General features: G+C 38.1%; 1 protein-coding gene across 4 annotated transcripts in view; it reads right to left on the minus strand.

The window, feature by feature from the left end:
• csnk1g1 (casein kinase 1, gamma 1) overlaps window positions 1–27812 on the minus strand; it is a 66567-nt gene that overhangs the window by 22202 nt on the left and 16553 nt on the right. For all 4 annotated transcript variants that reach the window (XM_067454413.1, XM_067454361.1, XM_067454279.1 and 1 more), the window contains exons 5-10: window positions 7191–7342; window positions 6872–7106; window positions 5059–5144; window positions 4888–4972; window positions 4022–4170; window positions 2654–2761 (exon numbers count right to left, since the gene is read on the minus strand). In XM_067454413.1, the coding sequence (XP_067310514.1) occupies window positions 2654–2761; window positions 4022–4170; window positions 4888–4972; window positions 5059–5144; window positions 6872–7106; window positions 7191–7342 (815 nt within the window). The remainder of the gene's footprint in view (window positions 1–2653; window positions 2762–4021; window positions 4171–4887; window positions 4973–5058; window positions 5145–6871; window positions 7107–7190; window positions 7343–27812) is intronic.

The following is a 27812-nucleotide window of genomic DNA, read 5'->3' on the forward strand; positions in this document are numbered from 1 at the left end:
GTAGCTTTAATAAGTATTAATCTATATTTAATCTATAATTTATGCAGTGCAGACTGTTTGATAACCTCAATTTCTGTATTTCCTATTAGACATGTAGGAAGGCCACAGGTAAATATGACATTTATAATGGGTTTATGTGATGATTTTATGTGAAATTGATACAGCTTTCAGTTATACTGTAATGTTGCACGTCTATCATTAATGACTGGTTACATACAGACATCAGTAGCAGTATTAGTATCAGTGATACTGACCGTCATTCACAAAAAGATGCATTACAACAAATATTTCAAAAGTTGTTTCTACATTAATTTGGAGAGCAACTGTGAAATTGTCACAATGTAACAATTTTAAATATTAAAAACTGATTAATCGCAATTATTTACAGAAAAAATGCGATTAGTAAAAAGATTTAAACTGTTGACAGCACTAACTATAACATTAAAATATGATCAAATTAGCGCAGAATACACTTTGTGTTGCTTCCCAAGATTGTGTCATGGATCAGCCAAATTTATTGTCTGTCTATCACCAGACCAAGCTCACTGTTTTAAGGCTGAACATTGGTCTGGGTCTGCTTTGTATTTTCTCTCGCACAAGAGGTGAAATCACCGAGCATAGTTCAAATGACAAAGCAATTGGATAGTCTGTCAACCAATCAGACCAGCAAACAATCACTTTTCTATCCGTCAGTGTGTTAAACCTGCCCAAATTTGTAAAAGAAGCAGGATAAATGAATGTAGAGGTTTCCAGGCGAAATCAAATCGCCGGCAGATCAGGCTGGGTTTACCACACGCATAGTGAAATACAGTTTAGGAAACGGCGAGTTTGTGCAATCTAGTGGTTTAAAGGTGAATAAAATCAAATGTGCACCTTTAGCCCCATTGTACCCTACATGTTATTGGCAAGTCAATAGGAATGAATTGTTTAAATGTAATAAAGCCTGAAAATGTGTGCTCCTGTGAATCGGTATTGATGTGTCCGATCAGGGTTACGGCGCCCTCTAAACATCAAACTGATGACGAGGCAGTTTACAGCTGGCGTCTTTCAGCCAAGGATTTCTAAATATATCTCCACTCCTCTTCCTCACATGAACCATAGGAATCAGATCTACACTTAAATATATGTCAAGAAGAACAAAAAAAAGGCATCAATTCATTAATTCACCCTCAACCTGTCACTGCAAAACCATGTGAACAACACTTTTCAGTTTTATCGAACAAATAGAAAAAAAAGGATCATTTTTGGATGACTTAAATCTTTCAACCTTGAACTGTAAGCACTTATTTGAGTCAAAATTAAACATTTGTTTCAGCAAGATGAGTTTGAGCAGGGCAAGTTTGTGAGATGTGCAAAGCTGATTTGCTCTTGCAGATGTAGGAGAGGCAGAATAAGCAATTAACAGAAACTGGCAAATTAATCAATATAAAAAAAATAGTATCCAGTGACATATATATGCGTGACTGTATAATTTTAGGAGCTTCTATTCCCAGCATGCACTCTGAGTCATGATATGCCGCATGCACTGCTTTAGCATCGGCCGGCTGCTGAGTGGACGGCTCTAATGATTTGGTTTAAAGCTTCATGTGCCGCTGCAGAAACCCTCTAAAAATCAACCCCACCTCCATCAGCTCTAATGATAAGGCTTGAGCAGATCTCATGAACACATGTCTAGGCCATTATTTCACTCCAAAACAAAATCTTTTTTGTTTGCATTGTGTATAAAGCAAGCACCCTTTCCTATTCCTATTATTGCAACGCATGGCAATGTTTTGCATTACAATACAAAATATTGCAATATGTGCGTGTGTGTCTGTAGCTGCGCCTCATCGCCCTCTGGAGGTCGCATTTGAAGGCTGCACACGTCATCGAGGCAGTCTCATTTAAGAAAAGTAACCGTTAGATTGCAAAGTAAGAAAGAAATTACAGTATTTTACACCTCACAAGAAATAACATTATATTTATAAAGGTTATTTTTCTTAAATAAGTGAAATTAAATTTGTGCTCTACATTTAACCCATTCGAGTGCAAACACGAACCATGAACACACACCCAGAGCAGTGGGCAGCCATATTGTGTGAGTGTGTGTGAGAGAGACTGACTGTGTTTGTTTGTGTGTGTAGGTTTGGACTCTTAATGAAATATGACAAATGACTAGTGAGGACATTTTACTGGTTAAAAGGCTTATAAAGTGGCCAAAACATTTATTTGGAAAGCAGCCATGAGAATGTGGGGGTGTTTAATTGTCAAACAAAACATCACAACACAAAAAAGTAGCACTTTATTTTAAGGTGAAATAATTGCATGTTGATACATGTACCAAATATATTAATAACAGTAAACTATGCATAATTACAAGTAACTAGCCCTAACTCTAAAGTAAGTACATGTAGTTAATTAATATTGTTTTGAGTAAGTAACTACGACATTAAAATAAAGTGTAACCCAAAAATGTGAAATTTATTCTACAAATAAACTAAATAAGTTTGAGGTGAAATATGACCCAGACTTGATTTGAGAGATTCACCGATTTGGTTCAGGGGAAATATCCACCCCAAAGAAATGGACTTAAACTTGTGCATTTTCTCTTTCTGTAATAAAGACGAGGTTCGCCAATTTTATGCTTCCTTAACGAACAGTGGAAGAAGATTACCTGATTCCTTAAGGGCTGGTGTTGGGAAGGTCTGTCTCTGTGTGTGTGGCTGTCACGCGTGACCGCAGACGCCCCTGAGTCCACATGAACCGACCCCACTGGAGTGGGCTGAGAAAGACACGCCACAAGACACACAACATCAGTTTCAAAGCCAAAGATTAACTAGCTCTGTGTCCCACTGAATATATCAGTCAAATGAAGGCACTATGTGGGGTTTGCAAAGCCACTACCCATGGCAAATATTTGGTATGAAGTTGCCTTAAACAATAGCTAACTATTGTAGTAGGTCTGCACGATTAATAGTATTTTAATCGCGAAAACGATATCGGCTTCTCTCGAATGATTTTAAATAATCGTCACAATATTGGCCTGCTCGTTATTTGTCCTTAAAGCATGTTTTCTCTTTGGGGTTTGCGTTATCTTACATTGGTAACGAGCCTCCACTAGCAGTCATGCTTGTGGTTGCCAGAAGTGAAGAGCTTAAATCCCCCAAATAGAGATTTTCCCTTAAAAGGATATACTTTCTTCCCCGTGTTTTACTTAATCAGTGCAATCTGGCAACCTCTAAATGCAGAAGCAGCGCTGGCGGTCTGAAAAAAAACATGCACTGGCGTCTTTGTTTCTTCACAAGCCACTTGTACTATTTTGTGTGACTAAATCTGCCATGATCAAACCTTCAGCGATGAATTTTAACAAATGCAATATGGATCTCCACCTTATAGGTTGCGAAGGTGCATTTATTCTGCAAACAGTGCGACAATTCAATCGGGAAAATTATAATGTTATAATATGGTTTATTGTGACGTTTACGCCGTTTGGTCTTTAAATATCAGTTATCAAATATCAGATTTAAATATCTTAGTGCATTAAACCACGTTAGGTGTTTTTCACGGTATTTTATTTTATATATATATATATATATATATATATATATATATATATATATATATATATATATATATCAAAGAGCAGCGTTCTTTGCCATTTGAATTTGCAGGGCAATCTGAATCTGTGATTTGTCTCATTTGCAAACTAAATGTGTTGCTTTAAAATCTAATACAAAAACAGATTACAAAGTGTTCACTAAAACCATGTGTTTTCAATTGATTTACCATTTAACAAAGTTATCATAGTTGGTAAAATGGTGTGCCACCTACAGGCATTTTGGGTGAAGTGTAGGTTGGTAAAGAGCATGCAAAATGGCCATAACTACATTACCCTTTTTGATAGATTAATCGTGATTAAATTTCAACAAAATAATCGTGATTATCAGTTTAACCATTATCGTGCAGCCCTACCTATGTAAAGAGGAACAGAGCTAGTGTGAGTGGAATGCAGATTCTTTATAAAGACCATATGTTGACTCACAATCTGTCTGCCAACCCAGTCATAAGAGTAATCAAAGGTATATCCTTTTCGCTCAAACAACTCCGTAAACAACGTCCGCAAGTATTCATAATCTGGCTTCTCAAAGAAATCCAGCCGCCGGACATAGCGCAGATAGGTGGCCATCTCCTCTGAAAGCACAAATGAGGCATCATCACAATGACAATGATCTGAATAAATGAGCGAAAAGGCAAGTGTGGTCTTAAAGTGCCCCTATTATGCTTTTTCAGGTATTACCTTTCATGCAGTGTGTAATAAAGCTGTTTGTGAATGTAAAGGGTCTGCAAAGTTTCCAAGATCAGTGAAAATAAATGGAGTTATTGTCTCCCAGAAGAAAGAATCGATTCATCAGTGATTACTTCCTGCTTTAACCTTTATAGGTTTGTCCCAAAATTGCATCATACCAGCCTATTGTCTTCATTCGCTGTCCGTGAACAACATCTACTTTTCAACCAAATCTTTATTAAACCTTTTCAGACACTATAGATGTCTGAAAGTGATGCTGCAATGCTTATTATGAGAAAATGTAAGTGTTTTGACCTTGAACGCATTAAAATCTGTGGTAGGACACCCCCTAAACAGAATTAGCAATCTTTAAAATAGCATAATACGGGTACATTAAAGCCAACATTCAACAACTCATTTTACTTCTGTAATGTGCTAATGTCCACATGTCAGCACAAAGAGTCATTATTACATTGTGATGAAAGAGTACAAAAGACAAACAATGTTTCCTTTGAAATAATGTGCACAAGACTAGAAACAGGTATTAAGAAAGAAAAAGTGGTAATTTCCTGTTGACTTTAAGATTAGCTGCTCCAAGTGAAGCACGTTTAATGGGATCTCACCAGGAAAGTTCTCACAGAGAACCTCAATGGGAGTGTTTCGCTTTGTGTCCCCAATCTTCTGGTAGCGTTCCTTTAGTGTGTCAGCCTGCAAAGCACAAAACAACAGCAGCTCATTTTCCAGAACATAATTAGTAACAGTTTTAATGCCGTTAACACACTGGTTCAACATACTTTCAGTCCCTGCCAAGGGAGACTACCCCGGAGGAAATACATGAACATGTGACCCAAGGCCTCAAGGTCATCCCTCCGACTTTGCTCTGCAAGAAAAAAAAAAAAAGTCAATTATGTACAAAATAATGAAGTTGGCTGAACAGTAGAGTTGGGAATCATGAGGAATTAAACAATTCTGGTTGTAATGATTGCTGTAACTATTCTGTGAATTTTAGTGCTCATTTCAAACCCATAAGACTTACCTCCCTCTATAGAACAATAATTATTTTGCCCATAAATTGAAAGTCCTTTAATTCATGAAGCAAGCATGTTTGAGCTTCTGTATGTGCATTGATAGATGTTCATATGTGAAGAAAAGCCTGAATGAATCTGTTCATCATATAAAGCGATCGTGTCTCTTCAGAAGACTTGGATTAAAGCAATCAATTCATATGGATTACTTTTACAATGCCTTTATGTACTTTGTAAAGCTTAATTTTGGTTGCGACTTTCAATGGATGGACAAAAATCTCTAAAAATAACGCAAAAATGTATTTTTTTTAGTCAGATAAGACAGAAAGTAATGTCTTGAGATTAAGTTGAGCGCCATATTTTCCAAAATATAAATTGCATTTATTTATTTATTTTTATAATCTGAATCATGCCGCTTTTTTATTCGAAAGCCACTTCTATAATGCAATTCACAATGTATGCGAAAAGTGAAAAGTACACATTTGTGCCGAATGAGAGGTTTGTGAACAGATTATAAATGTTGTTGATGAATGCCATTATAATTAGTTTGTTATAAACTTATATTTTTCATACCCATTCTAAAAACCATTACATTTAAAGGAAATTGTTGTGGAGCGAGGGTAACAAAAACACATTTCAGCCTGCAACTGCACTGCTACTTTGACACATGCAGTGCTCATATTTATTTAATTAGATTTCAAATGTCTATGATTTAATCAAAAACATTAGGTTGCATTCCTTTATTTTTCATATTTAAATCAAACGTTACCAAATTCCGGTACCTGAGAACGAGTCTGGTGATGTAGACTAATATCTGTAAATATTAAACAGCAAAAAGACTATATAAATACGAATCCTGCATGCTCTGCATGTCTGTGCGAATGAATGCCGCAGACGAGCTGTGTAATTGACCACACACACACACACACACACACACACACACACACACGGTCGTGTTGGTGTTTTTCCATCTCTGCAGTCTCATACGAGGAGTGATGACGTGTCCCTTCATGAACATTTTATTGTTTAATTTGAGAAAAACTAGTCATATTATAAACACACAGAAACTTAAAAGGTCTTCATGTTAACCAGTCAAAATAAAAGTTTGGTGTAACTTGATATTACTGTACAGTAAATTATCTCAATGTAATAATAATACTAACAGAAATGTAATAATAAATTATAAAAACTTTATTTTTTATTAAATCAAAAATGTTCCTCCATTTTTTAATTTTAACAGTATAAAGAGCAGTTGAGCAGTTTGTTTCATTAAATTAAAAGATAAATTAAATTAATGTTTTATGTCTGATTACTAGAAAATACACCACAGAATTTGTGGGAAATCTTTTCATAGAACTTAAATTAAAAAATAAATAAATTAAATAATCATGTCTACACTACACTGAGATGCTAAAGATTCAACGCAACATCAAAAGAACTAAAACATGAAAATCATGTTCTGTCAAAGAACTGGCTCATGATCCCCAACCCTATTAAACAGCCAATAAGGAAGCCACATAAAGTGTGACATGTAATGTTTAGTCCACTTCAGGAGCAGACTAGTGAGGTATCTAACACTTACCTTTCCCTAAGTGTGTATTAATAGACATGTATCGAGCTGTGCCCGTAAGGCTCTTGTGCTCCCGGTAAGGAATGTGTTTTTTGGTTTCTGGGTCAATGTATTCTTTCGCAAGGCCAAAGTCTATGATGTGAATGATGTGCTCCTTCTTGTTTCCTTGCCGACCGATGAGAAAGTTTTCTGGCTTCACGTCCCTATAGATGAGGTTTTTAGAGTGCACATACTCCATGCGGGAGATCTGGGGATTTGAGCAAAGGATGCAAATTACACACTTGCACTGCAAAGCATGGGAACGACATTCTCACCCAGGTGACACACTCACCAGCTGAATGGCGATCATCAGGACGGTCTTGAGGGAGAAGGTTCGGTCACACAGGTCAAAGAGATCCTCAAGACTGGGGCCGAGCAGCTCCAGAACCATGGCGTTGTATTTCCCACAGGGCCCGAAATAGAAGACCTGAGGCAGACCCTCCACTAAAAAAAAAAAACACACACAACACAGAGCATTAATTACACTAGTCATGATGTTTTGTCTTAACCCTTTCATCGCCAGCGTTTTTGATCATTTTCACAAAAATTTAACAGCACCCAGAATTTGCTGAACATGCAATATATCAAAAGAAAGAACACAGCTCCTGCTTTTAAACAACAACAAAAAAGTTATTGTGCCTTCATGCCTTCTTTTTTGAATGTGGGTAAGTTTTATAAAATGCAACATTTGAACAAAAAGCTGAGAAAAAATTCTCTTCCCAAAAACTACAACGTGCAATGTTTTTATCGCTCATTTCAACTCCTTGGGTGCTTCTCAATATCCCTCCTCGTTTCCTCGCTCCTCCGTCCTCCATCCTGTGACCCGGAAACCGATGGAGCTCAGCCATTTTGTAGGAGATCTCAATTCTCTAACTGCACCGCGAGGAGGCGAGGATGGAGGAGGCTTCCTGAGGAGTCATGAGGGAGGATACACAGGAGTATCCTTTGCGGAAGTGTTTTATAGACTAAACGTGACGCACCCATTAATTCTCCTCCCCCTTCATAACGTGCCACAGTTTATTCATTGGTATTATTATGTTTACATATACAAGACACATTTTTGTCAAATAACACCTGACAGTTGCAGAATTATATCAAGGCACAAGAAAATGAACGAAACTAATAGAGAAACAAATAGAAACTAATACTATACAACGAATAAAAAGCAGTTAATAACTGGAATTCGTTGTTAATAATAACTGGTAATATTAATTAAAATATGTACAAATGGCATTTTGTGGAGGCTGAAGCTCACAATATAAATAGTTATCTCTAATGTTCAAGAATCCCGACTAAATCCAGCAGTGCAGTCATCATTAACTGACGAAGCATTAAAGTGACCTTAAAGGGAGCGAGGATATATAAATTTCACTTGATTCAATTCCTCCGTCCTTGCGTCTTTTCCTCGCATCCTGAAGTGGTGAAGCTAAGGAGCGAGGAAAGGAAGCTAGGAAAGGAAACGAGGATGCACAAATAAGAATTGGGAAGCACCCCTTTTTTGTCGGTTTTGATCTAGAGATGCTGTACTCTTTCAGAAGATGTGTAATGGCGCCCCCTGCCATATAGCAGCAAAACATGGAAAGCTGGAAAATCCCATCAATGTCAGAGTTAAAGGCCAATTGTGTACTTTTTAAATTAAATCAAGACTATATATTATGGATTAAAGGAGTCCTTTATTATGATTTGACTTTTAAACTTTAGTTAGTGTGTAATGTTGCTGCGCGGATCATATGCGCGAGTCGGCACAGACCAAACGAATCGGACCCATTTGAATTCTGCAAAGAATGATTTATTTTAAAGTGATATGGAGAAGATTAGGATCATAAACAGTTAGAGGAAACTGGCTTTACCAAACAGAAAGTCTATAGTCAAACTGACACCTAAACGAAACACTATTGGCTGTTTCAAAAAAGGGGAGGAGCTGCTAACAGCTGGAGCCGTTTCAGGGGAAATTATGTCAACACATTGAATAATGTGACACGTTTCAAGGCACTTCAATGGGCATTTAAGGACTACAACAATCAGCTGGCATGGACTACACAAGCTTCCTCATGGGTTAGTGACATCACTAACCCTGAAATTTACATAAACCCCACCCCCGGGAACACACAACAAAGGCCATTTTGAGATGAAGTGTTGTTGCTCAAGCCGTCATCCGTCTTTTCACATTTATTGCAATTCAATACAAACACAAATGCTATAGCATGTCATAAAAGCAAGATGACAACATAAGTTATAACCGTAACAAAACTCTAAACTAAGCTCTCTTCATCAGCAGATATTCTGTGCGTCTTACATCAGTTCCCACATAAGCGATTTATACAGATTATCATGACAGAATATGCTAATCAATGACTTGATGATTGTTAACTCAAATTCATCAACTATCCCTTCAGAAGCATCCTGTCTCATTCTACATGTTGTCTCTTCTTCTTGAGTCTCTCCATCATTGTCTGACTCTGGTTTGAACATAAAAGACTGAACAGTTTCTGACATTTTCAGTGTGCATCTGCCTGAGGTAATTGGAGCCGCTAAAATGGTGCTCTTGAAGCTCCGCCCCCTTCTAGAAATCAGGAAAGACAATTTTAACATGCTATAAATATGATCTGTGCTGCATTTTGACCCTAAACTTCACATACACACTATGGGGACATCAGAGACTTATTTTACATCTTTCAAAAAGGGGCATTATAGGACCCTTTTGAAGCAGCGTATTTCTGCATCAACTACATAGTCGCACTGTGAGAAATATGAAAATGGATGAATATGCAAATAAAACTGCCGTTGCCTCCAGTCACTTTGAACACTTGTGATCCCACACGATTCTGCTAAGAGAACAGCTATATTAAAATTAGTGATACATTAGCGAAAACCGGTCCAGTGTCCGTTGTCAATAGTGTAGTGATACATGAAGCATAGCTCACAGAAAACCAAGCAGCAAATTCACACAAGCAATTTGAACATGAGCTAAATCTGCATGGGGAACTATTCCCTCCCATCCATTTCATGGATTCCTATTGCAAGGACTGGATTTTGCCCGCAAAAATTAAGAAAAATGCCGTGACCAACTTTATAGTGGCCGAACCCCAAGTCTGCTATTAAACACAATAATTAATAGCCAAAATACATGCACGTGTCTCTGAACCGTGTGCATCTTCTGAGGGTGATGTGGGTTGTTGTAGGCAAAGCCTACACTGCTCATTGTGTGGTGGTGGTGTTGTAACACCCCTGAGAATAGAGCACACTGTTGGCCTGCCGATGAATCATCTTGTGTTCAGACTGCACATAACACATTCGGTTGTTGGTTTCTATCTCCGCTGATTAACACTTTCACAAGCTTTCTATCAGCACTCCACAGTTAGATGCTGTGGGAACGTGTGTGAGTGGGAATTCAAAGAGTGGGAGGAAATTCATATAGTAATACATATGGAAATGTAATGCATCTCTCAAAAAGTGGCATATTATATAATGAAATATGAAGGGGGGAAAAAGTTGCATTAGTCATAAAAAGTGATTTGGAAAATGGTCAGAGTGATAATTGCTGCATGGAATCAGCTTACAAAGATTTCCACAGAATATGAATTGGCTGTCGTTCGCAAAGTGCATTACACGTAGAAGTGAGGATTCAGAGAGAACTTGGAAAAAGTGAGATGATAATGCTGTCAGGAAAGTTTTGTTAAATGCCCAACAGATTAAAGGAAGTCGGGTCTTCTTGGATCCATTTCAGAAAAAAACATGAATTTAATTTTAAATTACCCAAGACCCGAAGCCACATCAAGATCTGTGGTCTGGAAACTCACCATTGGCAGCTCAATCCGAGGGGCGGATAAACGGTTGTCTTTCAAACTCCCTCTGCACGCGATAAGATAGCGCTACAACCAACCAGAGCAACGAAGGTGAAGCAGAGCTCGTTGACAGATAAAACATTCGCCGTATCTGGTCAGCAAAACTCTGAACACATCTTCCCTTTTTAAGAATGATTTCAGTGCCGTTCTTTGTTCTTTTCTCAGAGAAAAGCTCAACTCCAAGTCTTCCAGAGTCGCGGTCAAAGCTGATTCGAAAGACCGCCGTTCGCCAGTTTCTGTGTTTACTAGAAGCACGCAAACGCAACTCGGCCGTCGTCATTATGGCCCCGCCCACCGACTCTATACGCGATGTGATTGGCTCGGCAGGAGTTTGGCGATTACAGCTCAGAAGGGTATTGAGAGTTGCTAAACGACACTCGCGGGCAGATTAGATTTGCTGCCGCTAGGGTGCGTCTAGATTTCTAGGCTAGATAACCGATATATTGGTCGATAAATCTAATAACAGATTTTTATATACATTTTGAGAGCCTAAAGTCTTACCATTTAAAGCCATGTCACAAAAAGTCTCAGCATTAAAAGACATGTCCCAAGCACACAATTATAATGTTCTCATTATAATGTCACCTATATGACAGACTTGCACTTCCAACAGTACGTTCCTGTGATTCAATCATATTTTATTTTAAGCAAATTAAAACAATGATGGTGAACAGTGCACATCTGAAGTGTCTCAGCTGAAGGAAATATTATTTATCAGCTTTAATATAATCGGACAAATTTTCTCATTGGGTCGATAACATACATCTGCCGATACTGATATGATGGCCGATATATCGTGCATCCCTAGTCTCAGGTCAGACCGCGAATCCAAGTGGACCCGTGAAGACCTCTACTTCTCAGTCATTTAAGGTGGTTCATTTGGTTGGTTACGGTATCAATTTAATATCAATGCAATTGTATCAGAGCTTCATGTAAAGGCCATCACACCAAAACTCAAATCCATTTATTTTAATGGGAACTGTGTTGCATTCATCGCAGGAAAAAAGCTTCCATGGAGGCCATGAATCAAGTGCAGTGCAGTTCTTCCAGTCAGCCTCACTTTGGAGTCCACAGAGCTCCAATAAAAGGCCATCTGCCAGCAGCTTGTTTGAGAGAGGGGCCACCTACGCCCGCTCAAACACGGATGTCTGACTGGAGAAGAGAAACCATGTGACTCAGCTGCCTCAGTTCACATTCACAGCTCACTTCTGCCACGCTGCACACTTAAAACAAACCCCAGATCAGCCGGAGAATCAAAGACGAATGCCTGAGCTGGTTGATCAGTAGCCAAACCTTTCCCAGCCAAAGTCAGAGATTCAAGTCCCGATGCCAAGGCTGCCCGGAGGAGTATCAGAGTTCAACACGACACCGCTACACATTAACCACACACAACAGAGAACTATACAGCTCTTTCTAGAGGAAGAGACTTGAGTGTGACCTTCGTTTGCCAGCATGATGGGAAATTATGATGTACAAGAAGCCGTTAAACATTAATGGTTCATAAGGAAGTATTTTCAAAAGGAAGTCAGAGTAAGGGTCATCGTTATTAAAGATAGCGATTAATATTGATGAGTCATCCTCTCCTAAAAAGTACTTTTTTTTTTTGAGTATGTACTATGACAGGGGAAAAATAGGAGACATTATATTTTTTTTTAAGTGCCAAAAATGATTGTCATTTGTCACATCTGCCCTCCTTTTCATTTCACTGCATTTTCATCCATCACTTGGCCACTGAGTATAGATTGGCACCTCCTATAAACAGTATGTCTTGCACACACCTATTCATTTCTTCCTCATTAGTAATATCTGAGAGGATACATTTGGTGAAATGCATCTCTTCACATGCAGTTATATAGGCAGTGTTGAATTTCATTTTTAGCTCCTTCCATTCTAGACAACAGGTTAAGTAAAAGCATTAGGATAATGTGAGCGTATATATTTAGCAAGGTGCCCCTTTCTATAGTTATTTTCGTAGCTGACTAATGAGTTTGAGCATTAAATGTCTTTTCTGAGGTAAATTTGACATGGTTGTTCTTAAGCCGTTTCACACAAGCTCTTTCCAAGGTTGAAATGCTGATTGAGCAATCTGCCAGGACGCATTAAAGAGAGCCAAAATTACATTTATTGCTTGTATTTCGTGATAAAATTATAGCTGAAAGTTTGTTAACTGTTTACTAAAATTAACAAACACATTGAAAGCGACATTAACAGTGACAATCAAGTAATCTTCCTGCGATTATGGATGGCTGGCATAATAAAACCACACCCTTAATTATGCAGAACTTTAAGGCTTTTTATTATGTAACCAAATGAGTTATAAAACTAAATACATAAATTTAAAAAAATCACCCCTCTCACAGTTGTCATGAATTAGCCTTATGGCAAAAATAGCCATTTAGACCAAAATCACGATTTGTACCAGGCTGTAAACATGTTTTTTATTTTTCTGCTGTAAATTTGGGAATTTAAGGGTGCTTTCACACTAGCACTTTTGGTGCGCACCCGAGTTCGATTGATGGTTGGTTTGATGATGTGAACGCAGTTTTCCGAACTCAGCTGCACACCCGTGAACCGCACCAGAGTCCGCTTAAAGAGGTGGTCTGGGGTTCGTCTCATGTGAAATCCGGTACGGTTCGCTGCTGATGTGAACGCAATCGTAATAAATCGCAGAAGTGAACCGCTATTAATGAGGTATGATTTGATACAAATGTGTGTTTTATGTGTGCTTCACTCATTTACCTGACGAGCGTCACTGACATACTGCTAGCAGAGAGCTGTAGATCTCATTTCTGCTCGTCTTCAGCGTTCTTTAGAGCATTTGCAGTGCATTCGCGGCAGATAGACGCAAGTGCCATTATGTACTTTGTTAACAAATCCAATGATATAAAAAAATATAACGCTGCGCTATGAATTTTGCCGCCTTCACGCTCACTGTTGTTACTAAGCAACTGGGTAAACAACTGCTGCTTTGATGATGCAAACGAACCACGGTCTGGACTCAAAAAATATAATATGAACACAGTCCAGCGGGGGGAGCAACCGTACTCAGGTATGGACCAGGCATTTGAACCAAGTGTGAAAGAACCCTTAACATGGGGCTCAATGATGTTCTGCTCCCTTCTTGAGCCTGTCCCTAGTGGCCAGTCGAGGAATTGCAGGTTACATTACCTCCGTTTTGGCTTCAAGAGAGATCGCGGGAGGTTGCCGCTTGGTTTGAACTCACTTTACCTTAACACAAAACCTAATTTTCTTTGATGACATTTGAATAAATAGCATTTAGATGCGTGACGGTACACATATTTGTCCTGCAAATTTTCATTAAATAAATAGCAACTGAATTTAGGCTGATATCATTTGAACCGTCTTTGTAAAAGGCAGCTTGGTCACTAATAAAACTTGTGTTCTCTCATTTAAGTGGCCTGCATATGATGCAAGAGAAGCGTTTAAGATCACTGGGCTGAAAAACAGAGACTGAGAGGAGACAAATAAAAACAGAGGATGGACGCGGATTACATAAGCACCATGGGCGTTATGTCATTCACAAAGCTGTGCTTGAGGATGGAGAGATGGAGGAACTTTGCCTCCCACCAGAACATCCTGCCCTCAACAGCACCACTCCTCCGCAACACACGCATCCGTCAGGACAGCCAGATTAACAAATTGCCCACTTTGCTGGGAGTGCTCATGCACAAACATAAAAAAAAAAACAAGAGACGGGAGGACGAGGTGTGACCGGTGAACAGGTTGAAGGGAAGAGTGTGTATACGACTATGGGCAGGTGGTTTTATCAGCCATTTTTTTTCTGCTTGTGCGTGGGATACGCCTGGCCACAGCTCAGACTTCCTGTCAGCTGCCTTCAGCCAACCCTGATGAGCTGAGAAGACAGGGGGCGGTGCCAAAAACAATGTGGTGCCATCGGGATCAAACGCAAGTCTAAAGCGGAGCGACCACAAAGCCTCTCGTCTGAAATGCAACTACAGCAAACCAACATTGTGTGACAGGAATCTTTGCTGTGATGTTTGTTCTTCCTGTCTGTCAACCTAGTCGCTGTAACATGAGCTGAACTGCTGTGATGTCCATGAATGTGAACCCACATGAAAGATTTCCCTCTCTTTTGTACCTGGAAAAGGGATTAAAAGGGATGATCTCTAGTGCAAACAGAGGAAATTAATTTGTGTAATCTGTTGACTTATAATAACAAAATAAAAAAAAACATTCAGAGAAAATGACAAAGCACTGCTCCAATCAAACTATAACTCAACATTATAGCTGGGTTATAGATAAAATCTCCATTTTAATTTATGTTTATAATTATAATTTATGTTTGAGCCAAATGTAATGGCTGACCAAAAAAAAAAAAAAAATGTATAGCTTAATTGATAAATAAATAAATAAAATAAAAGCTAAATTAAGGCTCTATGAAATCAGTTTTATTGTTCCCAAATTTCTTTTTATTATTTTGCGAATTCAGTTTTTTTAAGTTTAGATTTTTTTTGACTATTTTAATGGTTAAATAAAATTTTAATATACAGAAAACACGTCTATTTGTTTGAAATCCTTAAACTTATACATTTAACAAAAATTGGTTAAAAGTTTAACAAATATTACATGTTTAGGGTTTTATTTCTTACATTTAATTAAATTTTTACCAAATTCTTTATTAAAATGTAATTAAACCATTAAAAAATTATTATCAATTATTAATTATTATTTTTCACACATTAAACAAAAAATTGCTTTGTATTTTACAACACTAGTCTATATTGTGATTTAATTTTAGTGCACTGACCTACATATTTATGATTTATTTTAACATATATCGTGTTGTATGTATCAAATATTGATCAATATATTGCAAGGCCCACTCAAAAATGTGTACACTATAGATATATGTATCAAATGTCAAGTGATATATGTATCAAATATTGATCAATATATTGCAAGTCCTACTCAAAAATGTGTACCGTATAGATCTAAATCCCACAAGGAGTTGGTGGTATGACCGAAATATCAATAGATTTATTTTGGTGGCAAAACATCCCTGAAATGTTTTACTTATTGGATAACCATAAAGAAGTTTATTAGATTATAATGACACCAATACTTTAAAAAAATGAAAGGGCCTTTTATTTGATTGAGCTTCTAAGCTTAAGTAATTGTGTTAGAAATGATAAAACAAAGCAAGAAATGAGTCTTAAAAAGATGGCAAAATAATCTGCATTCTTACACTTGGAAACCTGTGACAGTTTGGAAACATATTTGGTTTTTCATTAAAATCAACAAAGAAGTCTATGCTGGAAAGGCTGTCTGTGACTATTTAAACACGTAGGCTATCATTTCAGTGGTTTTTGATTATTTATAATTCCTAAAGCCCATTGCAGATATACCACAGTACTGCGTAATCACTAGCGGCTGTCAGCTGACAATATTTACAGTGTACACCGTCACACTGGCCAACCCTGGCATTCAGCAGATCTCTATAAGAGCATTACAAATGGGTTTGAATATTAAGGCTTGTGTGTGTAATCATAACACGCTAATCGGAACAGATGGGATTGACCGTGATCTCTGGACCAGTGATGTCACTTCTCTCCTCATTGATAAGAGCTGAGGAAAGAGAGGGAGGGAGGGAGCGAGAGAGACACTGATCACACCATCACTTTGAAGCAGCACAGCAGAAGATGAGTAATCATCACTAACACCTTCGTCACCGCCTGTGCGCTGAGCTTACATTAGAGAATATTCCATTTACCTTTACGGGAAAGAAATGTTTTCTGAGAGCCCTATATTTAATCTCTATTGTTCAGTCTGATGTTCCACTACTGCTCATTTGTCATCACAGATCTCCTGAAAGGTCATTTAATCTGGCTGAATAAAGAAGGAGTGCTCAGAATACTTTGTGACGCGTCCTCTGAACGGATAAGCATCTGCTGGCACGAGCGGAGCGATGCTTCTGAAAGCCAAACTCTCTGAGAATCATGTCTGGGCATGTCTGTGTCCATCCTTGAGGAGAGCAGGCACATTGTGCTTATTTCTGTCCTTTTAGTACGCTTATATGAAAGGCATTTTCGGTAGGGCTGTGCGATATTGAAGATGTTGCTCAATTCAGTGCTGGGTGTAACTAGTCACTAAGTAATTAGTTACTGTAACTTAATTACTTTCCCCTTGAAAAAGTAAAGTAAGGGATTTACTCTTATTTTTTGGGTAATTACAGTTACTTCACATGTAATTGAACTAAATACTGTATAGACTGCAGAACGACTATACGATATATATATACACACACACACAATCGTGGAATTAACATCAACATTTACATTTTTTATCTGTCCTTCTCACATTTGTAATACTTTGGTCAGTGAATAAGAATAATTGATGTAGTTTTATGTTAGGTATTTTAATTAATTAAAAGAGCCGTTTCATGTCTATCCATGAATAACTTGTTTAGACGTTGATCTAGGATTTGGAAAGTAATTAGTAATGAGCAATTAAATACTTTTTAGAAAGAGAAATTTGTACAGTAATCAAATTACACTATTAAAGATGTAATTAGTAACTAGTAATAAATTACTTTTTTAGAGTAACTTACCCAAAACTGGATACTGCTGAAGTCATACTGGATACTGTTGCAATATTTGATATGCGACAAGATATTGCAATTAGTGTGTAAAATCTATTTAAATTATATTTAAAAAAATTATTTAAAAACTGAGAATTAAACCATTTGTGTTTCACATTATTCCTGGCAAAAGTTATTTCTGAAAGTGATCAGAAGTGTCGTTTACTTTAAGGTGTGTTTGTGTCAGACAGCGCGCAACTGCAAATTATTGTTTTTCGCAAATTATTGCATGTAATAACTTTTTAACATCAAGCAAGTCCCATAAGTAACAGTCGTGTGCCCAGTCTATTCTCTGATATGCGTTGACCTAAAACGGCCGATTTCAAAATGTTGAAGTAGCCTATTAAAATAAATCAGATATTGCATGCCGTTGCGATGTGCATATTGCGATATGTAGATTTGCAATATTTCGATAATTTCGATATATTCCACAGCCCTAATTTTCGGTTTAGTTAAGAGTCAAGACTGTGGCTCCGTTTACATATACATGGTTATTTTGAAAAATGGAGACATTTCCCTACGTTTATATGAAAATGGAGAATTCACTTCTGAAAACAAGTCAAAACTCAGGCCAGAGTGGAGATTTTGAAATCTTCGTTTGCACGTTTGTATGTAAACTGAGACAAACGGGTGTTTAGGCAGCCAACTTTACATTATGCGCCAGAGCTTGCACCTATGTCAAAAGTGTGACTTATGTTTACATGTGATCAGGAAAGCGTTCAGAGTAGCAATCCCATTTATGTTGGTGCAAACTCTTCTCGTGTATTTACAAATACAGCTGCTCCATTATGCCGAGGACCAGAGACAAATGAGTAGAGGTCGACCAATTCATCGGTTTTGCAGATTAATCGGAACCGATAGCTGATTGGTGGAACAATCGGTTATTGGCAAAAATCAATACCGACAGTTTTAATGGTTTGCTTCCGTTGCGGGAGTGGCTGAGAAGGGTGCTGTCATTACACAGTAGCCTACGAGAGCTCTGAGAAGGGTCTGCTGGCATTATATAGCGCGAGAGCGGCCTCTAGAGGCCAAATGAAAAACTATCACTGATTGTTTACATCAACACGTGAGGCTGCGCGCTTCACAGCACACTGCACGGAGCGCGCTAACACATCTGATGCGCGTTTAAAACACCAACAGAGAAGCGGTATGAATACAGAGCACTTCAGTACATGTTGCCAAATCATTATAAAGTAATTGATTTGTTGAGTAGATGCTTTAGCAGGGGAAGAACAGCAGTATATGTACTTTGTCGTCGAGGCTGACAGGACGCTAACATTAGCAGCAACGGTTACCTCAAGCATTTCAAACGATGTAACTGAGAAACTTTTTTTGATGTGAGAATCTGTATCATGCATCCAAGAGAAATATAAACACATCAGAAACACATTAGATTTCAATTCATAGTTTTTTATTTTGATAAGAAATCCGTCAAGTGTTCTAAAAAAGCGAACTGTGTGGCTTTATATGAAATGATAACACTTAATATAATACAATAATATTCAATTTGTAACATTAAGTAAGGTTAATAAATGCTGTAGAAGTATTATTCATTGTTAGTTTTATCTGTTAACCTTTTTTATACACTATGAACTAACATGAATGATTAAGGTAGAATTATATTGCTCGAACATTAATACATGCTGTAAAATGTACATTATATAATGCATTTAGTTCATGTAAGCTAGCTAAATAAATACATCCTTGTTAACAAATGGGATTTGCAGTCTGTTACCTGACATTTACATACATGTTTCTAGGTTATAGCTAAAGAAACATTTATTTGTAATATTTTAATGTTTTAGTTTTTTTTTTCTGTTAGAACTTCTAATTTTTAATGTATTCATATTTACATATGAAATGTAATACATGTTCATGGTTCAGTACTTTTTTTATTTCTTGTAATAATGTTCAGCACTGCTTTACCACCTGTTATTTTATATATTATTATTATTAACTTTTTAAAAACTATCGGTCGATTAATCGGTTATCGGCAAGCGAGGTCCAACCAAGATATCGGTAAAATCCACTATCGGTCAACCTCTACAAATGAGTGCTCAGAGGTCAGCAATTCTGCAATAACTTCTCCCTCCAACACGAAGAACCAGTCACTGTCAGCGCAGACGCCATTTTCGGGATTTTGATTGGCTCACGTGGGCTTGAGCTTCTCGTTACACCGCCACCTACAGGTTTGGCATGCTCTTGACGGCATATATACACGGGTACGTGTAAATGAACACTTCTGAAAACTGACATGTGTGCACAATGTTATTTTTGAAACCGGAGAAGTTGAAATGTCAGTTTATGAAAATAGCCGCCCACGTGTAAACGTAGCCTGTATTGGGCTTGAACAGTCAAATACACACTTGTGTCAAAATGGCCGTCTTTCTATGCATTCACTCTTAGCAGCTGACTTGTTTTCCTGTTTCCTGCCATACTCTTTCGCTGCAGCACTCATTTTCGGGTTCCAAACTTGATACTGTTACATGATTGGCTGTTAGCATGTCAATCCCTACGTTGCTAGGATACCAGAGAGTGAGTGCCTTTGTTCATGCAACCTAACTTCGCAACCTCTGGTTTCTTCCAACGGAGATATAAAACGAACGAGAAATGATTTTATCGAACGCTTTTTTTATTGATAACGATTACGTGTCTATCACGATACATATCATATAGCCCTAAATAGGCCTATAATATTTATTTTTAAAATAAGAAAAAAGTGCAGGAATTAAGAAATTATTAGTTGCCTATATTAATATTGTATTTTGCGTAATGGTACATAGGAGACAGCAAGCGTTCCAATGAAGTTAGTTATTATCAATAAATTAAAAAAGACTAAGAACAAAAATATTTGAAAACATTTCTTTGATCACGGTCCAACAAGTTAATAAGACCTTTCCACTATTAAAATCGTATAGCGTATTAAAGCCTATATTTTATTAATATAGTATTAAATCATTTTATTAATATAGTAATATAGTTACAAAAGTTATTCTGTCAACTAGAACAGAGTGAATTCTCTCGTCTTTTGTTCGATTAACGTTATCAGAGACGCCAATCACATCGAATCCCCCATTCTGAGAAATTTGGAACCGGTTCTAAAAGTGGAACCGGTCCTTGATAACCATCCCAACTGACAAGGAATGAACCGCGTGCCATTTATCTGGTACAACGTGCTCCAGGAAGACAACATAAGGTCATAAACAGACATACCTGGCTTTAAGCTCAAAGAAAGATCTGAATCTCTAGTGAAGATAAAGGCAACCGACAAAGCCTGTTATGTAAATAGATTCCATTATTGCATATACAGGGCTGTGTTTGTGCATTAGTAGGATACCTAACAACAGAAAGACCATTACAGCAAAGAACAAATAGAGCCTGCCTTAAATAATGCAGTAATATCATCTTGTGAACCGCCATCATGAACCAAAAGTTAAATCCAGACTAAACCATCCAAACATGCTGTGCAGGAGGAAGGTGAGAATCACAAAGAGGAGGACGAGACTCTCCACCCCTCCATCACCCCATCCCCCCATCCATAAAGCATGAGCGGAGATCTCAGCAGGTGGGCCAATGCAGGCAGACACACACAGCACCTCCTCCACTGAGGCGAGCCTGGGACTGATGCTCTATAGTCTATACTATAGCAGGAGGAAATCTGATTCATCATGCCACCTTTCCAAATCCAGCTGCATTAAAGCACATAAATGCATCATTTTTAAGATCATTAATTTGTACTGAAAGCATCACAGGATCACATAAAATTCCCAGATAAATGCCAATCAGCCACATTAAACTCAGGTTTCACACACCTTCAGTAATAAATGCATGACTTTGCAGTCGTTCGTGGATAAATGGATTACTGGATAAGGACTGGTAATCATTTTATAGAGTCACAAAAAGGATTTTGGCTAAAGGCACCAGGCTAATGTTAATAAATACATTTAGTGACTGTCAGTCAGAAAGAAGTGCATAGGTTTCAATAATCATTTTCAAAAAACAAGTTACAATTTAAGTTAACTATCAACACACACACTCACACACTCACACACACACACACACACACACACACACACACACACACACACACACACACACACACACACACACACACACACACACACACACACACACACACAGCTTTAAACTAGATATGCCAAAATAAGGCTAATTACACCCAAATAAAAAAATAAAAGTATTTTTCAAAAGCACTTGTCTTAAGGACAAATTAATTCAATCATACATATATAATTAACGATAAGTAAGCCTTTATTTATTGCTAACTAACAAACTGAACACTGGATGACTTTGAGGTAACATTAGGCTAAATACAATGTTAAGTGACCTATTGTTTACAAGCTGTTTTAGTCTTTCTGCTGTTGAAACACTGAGTGATCACATGAGTCATGATATGAATTTTGGTGAGTTGTACTGTATCTCTCAACATACCCTTTGATATTCATGCATGTTTTTCGAGATATAACGTGTATTAAAGGGGGGGTGAAATGCTGTTTCATGCATACTGATCTTTTTACACTGTTAAAGACTTGGATTCCCATACTAAACATAGACAAAGTTTCAAAAGTTAAGGTGGACGTTTGATGGGAGTATTTCTTTGTCAAAAATACTACTTCCGGTTAGTCATAAGTTTCGGCAAGTTTTTTGCGATCATGCGTCCCCTTTGACGTTAATGGGGGCGGAATTTCCTTGTATGGGCCTTACGGACAATTCTACCGGAAGCGCGTGAGAGAGAGAGAGAGAGAGAGCGAAAGTAACAGGCTACGCCCATCAAAGCACTGGCTTGTAGGATGCGCTGCACAGGTGATGTGCACATAACAATGTCACCAAAAAAGTGCGTTTTTGGTTGCCAGACCAAGACAGTCCTGCACAGATTCCCCAAAAACCCCGCGTTAAGGCAACAGTGGATGTAATTTGCTTTTCCGGATCAGCAACTGAGTTGCGCGAATGTTTATATCTGTTCGCTGCATTTCGGTGCCGACTGTTTCATAAACAAGGCCCAGCTTGACGCCGGATTTTCCCGATCGCCTAATGCTGAATGATGGAGCAGTCCCAACGATAAAGGTCCCAACGTTAGAACCGCAGGCAGTGAGTGAGAGTGCTTCAAATGTCTGTGTTTTTGCCTATGCTCATCAAGTAGCCCAAACATGATCACGTATAGTTAATTGATCAATGGAGCATGCGATGTGTAGTGCGTGTACATTTTTTTAGCTGGCCACTATATGTGTAACTTTATGTTTGTGTATTGTAAAAGCACTCCAAACAACAATACACAAAGAGGGGGGAAATATGTTGAACTAAATAAGCGCGCTTCTTCATTCAAATGCGCTACTATTCCGTGTCTTTCTATGTAAACACTAACTTAGCCTGCCGTGTAAAACCAGTCCGCTTACTAACATTACAATTGTCTACACAAACCACGCGTAAACACACACACACACGTGCACAACTGCACTTCCCATGTACACCTTCAAAGACAAAATTACGACGATATAATTCAAGTATAAATATGTAAATAACACAAGCCGCTAAGCATATTATATAGTTAGTGTATAACTTGTACCACATAGAGACGTCCTGCTCTAGTCGTTTTTGCTGCTGCTCCTGTTCAACTGCAGCCTCTGGGTCTGATTCCGGATCATAGATGTATGGCTGTATCTGATTAAAAGCCATATTTTTATTTTGAATAAAGTTTTTTTCCCGCTGTTAGGGATGACACAGCTTTACGACGCACTCGACTCAACACAATAGCAGCAGCGAGCACACGTCATTATTTAGCTCCGCTCACACGATACGCCCCCATCCGCTCGGCTTTTTTCGGAAAGACTCGGAACAGCGCATCTTTCTTATATAATTATAAAAAAAATAAAGACTTTTCGGAGATATGCAGGATGCAATGCTACTCTATAGGTACTCAAGATTGACATGACACTGACTGAAACTGAGTGTTTCACCCCCCCCTTTAAAGAGGAATAGATGACTCGCGCTTTCGCTTGAATTGAGGCGCTACAGCGATCGGTCACGTCACATTTAGGAGTGTCAAAGCACCATTTATTGTTTGAATTTTGTGGCCAAAGGCCAAAAGTGAAAATAATAGCTTTTATAATAGCCAATACATCTGTACATAAACTCAAATGCACTAAACAGCTGAATAGAACAATATTATTCTAACATGGGAATTTTTTAAAGGGGTGGTTGAATATATTAGGGGTGGTTGCCCCTTTCTACAAGATGTAAAATAAGTCTCATGTCCCCTGAGTGTGTATGTAAAGTTTTAGCTTAAAACACACCACAGATCATATTTAACAGCATGTTAAAACTGTCACTCTTTTGAGGGCGAGCAAAAACATGCAGTTTTTGTGTGTACCTTTAAATGCAAACGAGCTGCTGCTCAAGGGGTGGAGCCTCAAGAGCTCATGTTAGCAGCTCTGATTACCTCATGCAGAAAAAAAATCTGAAACTGTTCAGCCTTTTATGTTCAAAACTGAGTCAGATAATGATAGAGACTCAAAAAGAAGAGACAACATGTAGAATGAGATGGGACGATTCTGAACGGTTAGTTGATAAAAAGTTAAACATTTTCAAGTCATTGATTAGCATATTCTGTCATGATAATCCCACCCCTTTGTTCTGTGTTCCTGGGGGGCGGAGTTTATGTAAATTCCAGTGTTATTGATGTCACTAACCCGGGAGGAAGCTTGTGTAGTCCCTAGCAGCTGATTGTTGTAGTCCTTAAAAACGATTTCTGTGAAAGTATATACCTCCCTTTGCTTTGATCTTTGAGCGTTGTAACTTTGCAGATGTTGTTTATGCTCAAACAGCAACACTACACACTAACTAAAGTTAAAAAAATCAAATCACAATCAACCACCCCTTTAAAGGCGTTCTCACCGATGATGGTTAAACGTGCACAGCATGAAGACTGTAGTAGTCAATAACGAAACTTCTCTATTTTCGTTAATGATTTTTATCTAGTGGCAGGTAATTCTTATTATTTGTAAAGGGGTGAAGGTCAAAAGACGGGCATGTCACACTGGGAATTACTTTTACAACAAAGGGCATTCACCCAGTTTCATAAGTCCTGTAATATGAAGAATGGGCAGAAATAAGTAGACTGACAGTATGTAAGAGCTCGAGTCGAGTCTGGGGGAGGGTAGACCTCTGGGGTCGGGTTGCACAGTAGAGGACGTAAGGGGAAGCACATCCTCAGGATTTCATGCTTCAGCCACAATAGCATCTCCTTCACCCGGCCACCCAGTGCCTCACTTCCTTTGGTCCTTTCTTTTCGGGGTCTAGCAAACAAACGTGCTCCCCAAGAATCTGACTGTAGATTAAATGCATTTAGGTATCACAGAGTAGTCATTTAAAAATCACCACTAATTTAAGACCAGTCATACATTTCTTTTCGTTTGAGAGGCTTTTTCACTCGGATATGCGTCGCAAAAGGAACGAAAAGACAATCAAAGCTTTGATTAAAGCTTTACGTTATTAAATTACATATTGCCTTTCATATAGTGTATAATAAAGCTGATTGTGAGTATAATTGGGGGTGTAACGTTACATTGTTATATCAATGATATTACTATTAAAAAAATGCGACGATATTTATTTTTGATGTAAACAATGATTCACAATATATAGTGTTTGTTTTATCCAAGGCTCAGCTTACTGTATTTATAAGGTATACAACAACAAAAAAAGTTTAAATGTACTCAATCCTGATGTTGCTTCAAACCTAGAAGATTTTCATAAACTTCCAAACACAAATTGAGATATTTTTATGAAATATTCCTGTATCTCCATTTAAAGTTCAGTCCTCTAAAAAAAAAAGAAAAAAAAAAGGCATGTTATTGTGAAAATAACAATCGAGTGGCCTAATCCAAAACCAAGTCTTCAGACGAGACACGATGGCTTTATTTGATGAGCAGATCCACAAAACTCTTCCTGCAGTAAACACGATGTTAAAATGGGTGCAGATGTTCAAATTACATTTTCGGATGAGCTAACCATTTATAGTTTGGGTCATTTTGACGAGCTTTCTTGCGATTAGAACTGTGATTAATTGCATTGATCATCTGAAGCGCGCGCACTGGAACGGCACTCCTCGAAGTGAAGGCCCAAACATCATTTAAATCATCAGATCACAGACTGGAAGAGTTTGGTTTGTTCAACTCCTGCACTGCTAACAGAAAAACTGGAGTCTTGGAACTCCATTGAACTGCAGCACAAGCCTATCAGATTTCCACCTTAAAGCAAAACTATGTGAACAAGATGCACGTTTTGGGCACTTATGATCCATATACAGCACCTGCTGCAGTATTTCAATCACTAAAAACAGCGGGACGTTTTTAAAACGCTTAACATTAAAAACACTATAGGGTGATTTGCACCAATAAGGATTCAATTAGGCAAAGTTTAATCTAGGATTTATTCATAAGGGTTTTTATTTTAAATTGAGTTGTTGCACCACTTCATTTTGAACACAGATTAATTACACAGTAAAAACTATTACAGAGCTCATGAATGAGCAGACAGGCCAACGAATCCTTATTAGTACAACCCACCTTTTAAAGTGGCGTAATGTACTAAACCACTGATATTAAAACTGAATCAAATTCAGTTTACACATTTTTGATGATGCATACTATGTACAGGCGAGTAATTGAGCAATTATATTTTCTTCATAATGGGTTTTGTTGGGGAAAACACCTAACGTGAAACCTTGTGTTGCACTAATATTCTGTGCTCATCTGCTTTCCGTGTGTATATTGGTGTATATTGAATTTGGTATTTTAATGTCACTGTCTTACTGCATTAATACTGACTACAAACCTGGTAAAAATGACTGGTGGTCAATAGAGGAGAGCCTTGTTTTGCCCTCCAGGTGGGCGTTCCTATAATGGTGTGATGACACGTGAAAACTATGAATTGATACGGTACAATCAAAGCCATCGGTACAGTTTGTTCCACAGTGTACACAAGTACTGAGGAAGATCCGGAGCTGAAATGTTAATGTTAATGGACTATTCGTTTCTAAAGTGCTGTAACAATTCTCAACAGACTGGGCCGTCTGACCAATCAGAGCAGAGTAGGCACTCGGAAAGGAGGGGTTTAGACCGAATACTTTATTGAACAGTTTCAGACACTGAGAAAACAGCTGATGCGGCAATGTCCATTATGAGAAATTGAAAGTGTTTTTTGACCTTGAATGCACAATAGGGGCACTTTAAAAGCCATCTCTATAAAGCAATGTCTGCTGTTGCATCTGTGAGGGGTTGGGACTTTATGTGGGACGTCATGTTTATGTGGGACCCTGCTGATTCGGTATTACTCCAGCGTGGAGCTCAAGAAGCTGAGCAAGGCACCGGTGTAGAGTTACATAAGCTCGGCTGCCAGGCATTTTATTCAGCGGGCTGCTTTTCAGACGTCATGCGATAACAGCGCTAAGTGAACATCCTGGAAACGTTTGTGGTCAGAGTGCCACCTTTCCTGAAGTGCTGATTCATCACAGACACACAAACCCTGATGGAGGACATGTACGGAGCAGCACGGTCCACAAGCCGTGTCAGATACAGCACAGGAAGAAAACGTATACGTGAAAAAAAAAGACTCCACCCACTTGCACACACACCTCCCTCCATATACCAGCAGAGTGGCAGACATATAGGCTTACACAGAGCTTTACTGAGATGCTTATATAGATGCTAGCTGTGCTGTGTGCTGAATTATTGATCAGCTGCTGCTGCCACCCTTTTCCTGTCTTTTCTGGCATAACACGCCCCTGAACAACATACTCAACTACTCATTATTACAAACACATCTGCTTCAATTGTACTGCATGTAGGGCTCAGTGACTTATTTACAATACATTTGCTAGAGATGCGCAATATACCAGTAGACACAATTAACTGGTATAAATTTGTCAACAGTAGAGATTTTTGATGATCAGCGATTATTAGACTATAATCAGTGTTATTCACTTACATGTCAGTGGTCACTGGTAAATAGTGATTGGCGATACAATCGACTGCGTTGACGCTGATAATTAGTCAACGTCAATGTTTAATCGACTGGGTAAAGTGGGTATGATATGATAATGTATAAGTACTTTAAAAATGACAGTACTCTAATAAGAGCAGTATTTCTTAAGTTTTGTCGATGTGTGACTGCAGGAGTGAGGACGTGTGTGTGAGCTATGCTTCTACCATTCACTAAAAAACAACAGAAACGCTAGCATTAGGAAAATAAAGTGCAGTGTGGCGTGGCCGGGACAAATGCCCATCTCGGCGAGTATCCTTATAAACAGTCGCTTACATGAACGTAAACAATTGAGAAAGAAAATGTGTATTATATTGGATCTGTGCATTCGGTCTTAAAGAGACAGAAGCCTGATGTTACTGCTGCCGTCTGTGTCATTAAAGGAGTCTTATGA

This window comes from Pseudorasbora parva, chromosome 1, assembly GCF_024679245.1.
Source record: "Pseudorasbora parva isolate DD20220531a chromosome 1, ASM2467924v1, whole genome shotgun sequence".
Lineage (NCBI taxonomy): Eukaryota > Metazoa > Chordata > Actinopteri > Cypriniformes > Gobionidae > Pseudorasbora > Pseudorasbora parva.